Source organism: Priapulus caudatus, unplaced genomic scaffold (genome assembly GCF_000485595.1).
Source record: "Priapulus caudatus unplaced genomic scaffold, Priapulus_caudatus-5.0.1 Scaffold3634, whole genome shotgun sequence".
Lineage (NCBI taxonomy): Eukaryota > Metazoa > Priapulida > Priapulimorpha > Priapulimorphida > Priapulidae > Priapulus > Priapulus caudatus.
In genome coordinates, this window is record NW_014580695.1 from 929 (window position 1) to 5000 (window position 4072).

The window sequence follows — 4072 nt, forward strand, 5'->3', positions numbered from 1 at the left end:
GGGGGGGGAGACGCAATAGTAGACGAGTGCCAACATTTGACATAGAGCAATGCCTAGTATTATGAGATAATATCAAGTATTTAATGAGAATTTTTTTTTTTAAAGCGAATATATAATGGAGCGACCGTATGGGTCTGTTTATTTAAAAATGAATGCCAGTCAGCTTGCTCGAAACAACTGACTGCAGTTAGACTGTTGTACTTGTATGACGTTGACCCTGTAAGTTTTGGCAAAATATGCCACAATCTAGGACAAAGCCTCTTGACTTTCCCCCATTGGCAATACTGTGGTGGAGCAATGGTTTGCTCGTTAGATCGTCACAGATGCTTGATTACTGTAAGCGGTTATCAATTTTGCGTAAGTAAAAAGCAGCTATTTTAGCACATCACTTGTCTTTGCTTTGTAATGGTTGGTCAAGCATTCAGAACCTATCTTTGAACATGGGTGGTTTAAATGACGAGCAGGGCTACTCTGCTTGAAGCACAGAGTTTGAGGTGTAAAACAGCACCATTAGAGCCTGTTTCTTGGCCCAAGGCAGGGGTGCTAAAAGCAATATTCAAGATTTCGAGGAAGAGGTTCAAAATTGGTGACATTTTAACCTTTTAGTGACCTCATCTTATTCAACTATCATTAGAAAGAGCTCTTAAAATACCAACATTTTTGAGTGGTCACATGATCGCATTAGCTTTTAAAAAACAACCAGATCTAGTATGACTTTTTGTTTCGCGCCCACCCCTATTTTTCGCAATTTTGAGTTACGCTGCTCAACACAAAAGGGTTAATACAGAAAATTGCTCAAGGGTGACGGGTGGTCAGTCCACCTAAAAAAGTGATAGACCAAACCTAGTCTACAAGAATCAGGCAAAGAAAAAACTTTAACTCTTAGTGCAGGGTCGCGCCAAATCAGGGTTTGGCTCCCGACTATACGTGCCGTTTGTTTTGCACGCGTTGTGTCAAAACACCCGCCGATTTCGAGTCCGCTGTGTGCAATCGCCTTCGCATGATGCGACGGCAACCCGTGATCGTGTCTGGTACGAACACCATTGAAATACTTTGGGAATCTATTGGAATTAGAAATTTCTGGCTAAATGTTTCGGCAATTTTATGGTAAAATGTGTGCACCAAAGCGTGGTAAAATCGGCTAAAGACGATCGGTAATCTAAACTGATAATTGCGCCGCATTTCTTCTGCCTGCTACAGATGTTTATGTTTCGGTGTAAAGTTAGAGACTTCAAATTGCCCACACGTGTAAATACTCATTACAAAATCAGGGTGAACATCATAAATATATAAAACTTGTAAGAATTATTTCCAAAAGAAGCTCTTTTATTTACAATTGTGTGCTGTCGAGTGAAATACAGAAGTTAGGTGTGATGTTTTTTCATTTTCCAAAAAAGTGCAGTTATAAGATCAAATATAGGCATTTTACATACAGACTACTTCGCAACAAAACCATAGATTGCTGCGTAGTTCTAAGCCACAAAGCTGAAATCTGAACAATGGCATGCCCCCAAGATACACTCATGTACTATTCAAGTAGCGCAGAAGTGGGTCAGCCATATGATAACACTGCTATAATATAGTCAACAAAACGTGAACATTGCCCAAACTATTACGATTTTAATGAGGCTGCATTATAGCAGTCCTGATAACACGCGCGCGACTGCAACTTCGCGGCTCAAACTCGAGTATGTAAACTACGAACTGCGTGTTTTTATGCAGGCTGGCTTAATAAGCGGCCCTGAGGTAACGACGACTGCCAAGTCCAAAACAGACCTATTTCCTTGCATCATGCAGTCACAAATCACGCTTAAAAAATGATTGAATACGGCCTACCAATGTAGAGAAATTAATATTCGGCCTAAAAATATAAATCAAGCATGTTATCTGAACACTTGAGACAAAAATACATTTAATTAAGATATTATTCCGAGAAATTACAACAAGAAGGAGAACGACCGTTAATTAGCACAATAATACGAATGTTTTGATCGAAACACCGAGGATAGCCAATGCATCAATAACTTTTACATGAAACCAAAATATTTTTATGCGCAAATGTTTAAAAAAGCATCGTTGTAAAATACAATGCGCAAAATCCCACACCACATCCACAAGTTACCGAATGTTCCTCTCAGGTTATCTTTCATTTGCGTATCTTTTCAATCTTCTGCCTGGTGTTTGTATTTAAAAAGCACGGCATTTTGCCGATAGACCAAATATCCCAATACTTAAAGACGGAATCCCGTGACACAAAATCTGTGCTACGGTCTTTCGGCTTTCGTCCTGCACGCCGCATACATCCCCTTCGCATGTAGTGGTGTAACTTCCTTCAAACCAGTGAAACTTCCAGGTTTTCTTCACTTTGTTCACCTTCAAGAATATTGTATACATTATTTTTACTCCGGAAAAGTTATTTAGGTGTGAACAACACTTTAATAAAGTAATGAGGCTAATAAGTACACATCTGGTAGGCGTCATGTTATGTGGAGTATTTCCTATTCGAAGTTATGTGAGATACATTTATGTGTTATAAAACTTGCCAGTTCTTTCCATTGTATGTGGCACACAGCTAGAGGCGACTATACAGCTGGAATTTACTGTGATGTGCAACAATTGCCGTTTTCATGATTACACGTGTAAATGTTACCCTCAGCTAGCTACCTTTCCATTCCATACCTGTGTTGCCTGTTTTCTGTATACACAGCTACAAACTGCTACAGCTGATGATGTTGGTCGCTGTTCCTCTTCCACGCACATGCACGAGCAAGGGCATCCCCATAATACAACCTAATATTTTCAAGGTTTTAAAAAGCATATGAGAAACAATAACAGCTGCTGAGCAAGAATATTCATATGGCATACGAGTCATAAGGACATTTAGCTCATTTCATATCTATTTACTGGTAGTTTGTTTATTAAGAAAATCAAGTTAGGCGCACACATATTACATGTAAATATAATCTATGTTCTTTATATATACAACGATATAATGTAACAGTAATAATAAAGCGGTTTTACAATATAAATGGTTTATTTTGTAGCTAATAAAAACAGACATGTGGTTCAGTTGGGTAATCATAAACGTATATTAATATGTGACATAATATACTTACTGGAGGACAATCAGGTATTCTAGGCCCATTTTGAAATCGCTGTATGATGCGTTTGTGGAGCAACTCAACACAAGATGTTTCTTCAGGTATATTATTTGCTCTCACATGTGTCGGACGCAACTTCGCTAACTGCTCTAGCTGTGTCACACAAATTTGGAACCTAAAACAATACAATTCTATTCGAAGCGTTGGGGTTAGCGCAAACAGTCACTTTTTCAATGTGAACTATCTTTTCGAAGTGCAATCGTATATGCAAATATTATTGGGCGACATTCTATGTTCATCAATCCACCGACATAATATATTAATACTCTAGACATCATTCTTTAGTCCACCAGCTTGTATATTATTTACGTGAAGAGAAGTGAAGAGCATACGATGCTTTATACGAGTTCACATATGATGATGGCATTTTTTTAGCAATTCTCTCTATATTTTGCTAACAAAATTAAACACAATGTTTACCTCAGTCAGATTCTCTAAACTGTCAATGTAGTATTGCCACCAGGCATTGGCATCGGCTGGTATCCGAGCACCAAATCTACCTGGCAGATCACGTTTAAGTTGGGATACTTCAAGCTTATGAAGTGAAGGCTGCACGTAATCTGGAGGTGCGTTAACATCTGGGACTGTCTATATACAACAACATAATAAAATGTGAAAATGTGGTTCACGTACTGTAGCCACAAAACTAAAAAACGGTGAGTTTAGCTACAATATAACCACTTTCCGTTCAGATATTATATTCTTACAACTTTCAATGTGTCAACGTTGATTAGTCGATACCTTAAGACACTTTAGTCCTGGGTAGTCTGCGTCAACATGGTCTTCAGCTAACAAAAAAACATTTATAATTATTAAAGCATATTTCGAAAAGGTGAACATATGGTAGGAACCTCAGTTACGACAAAAAGAACGCTATTTCCTTTAGCTTCTTGTATACCTTTTATCCACAC

At 38.2% G+C, this 4072-nt stretch overlaps 1 protein-coding gene across 1 annotated transcript in view; it reads right to left on the minus strand.

Moving 5' to 3' along the window:
* Positions 1 to 3510: 3510 nt before the first annotated feature.
* Positions 3511 to 4072, minus strand: part of LOC106819533 — an 880-nt gene continuing 318 nt past the window's right edge. The window contains exons 2-3 of the mRNA XM_014824151.1: positions 3903 to 3949; positions 3511 to 3749 (exon numbers count right to left, since the gene is read on the minus strand). Coding sequence (XP_014679637.1) covers positions 3546 to 3749; positions 3903 to 3949 — 251 coding nt within the window. The 3' untranslated portion in view covers positions 3511 to 3545. The remainder of the gene's footprint in view (positions 3750 to 3902; positions 3950 to 4072) is intronic.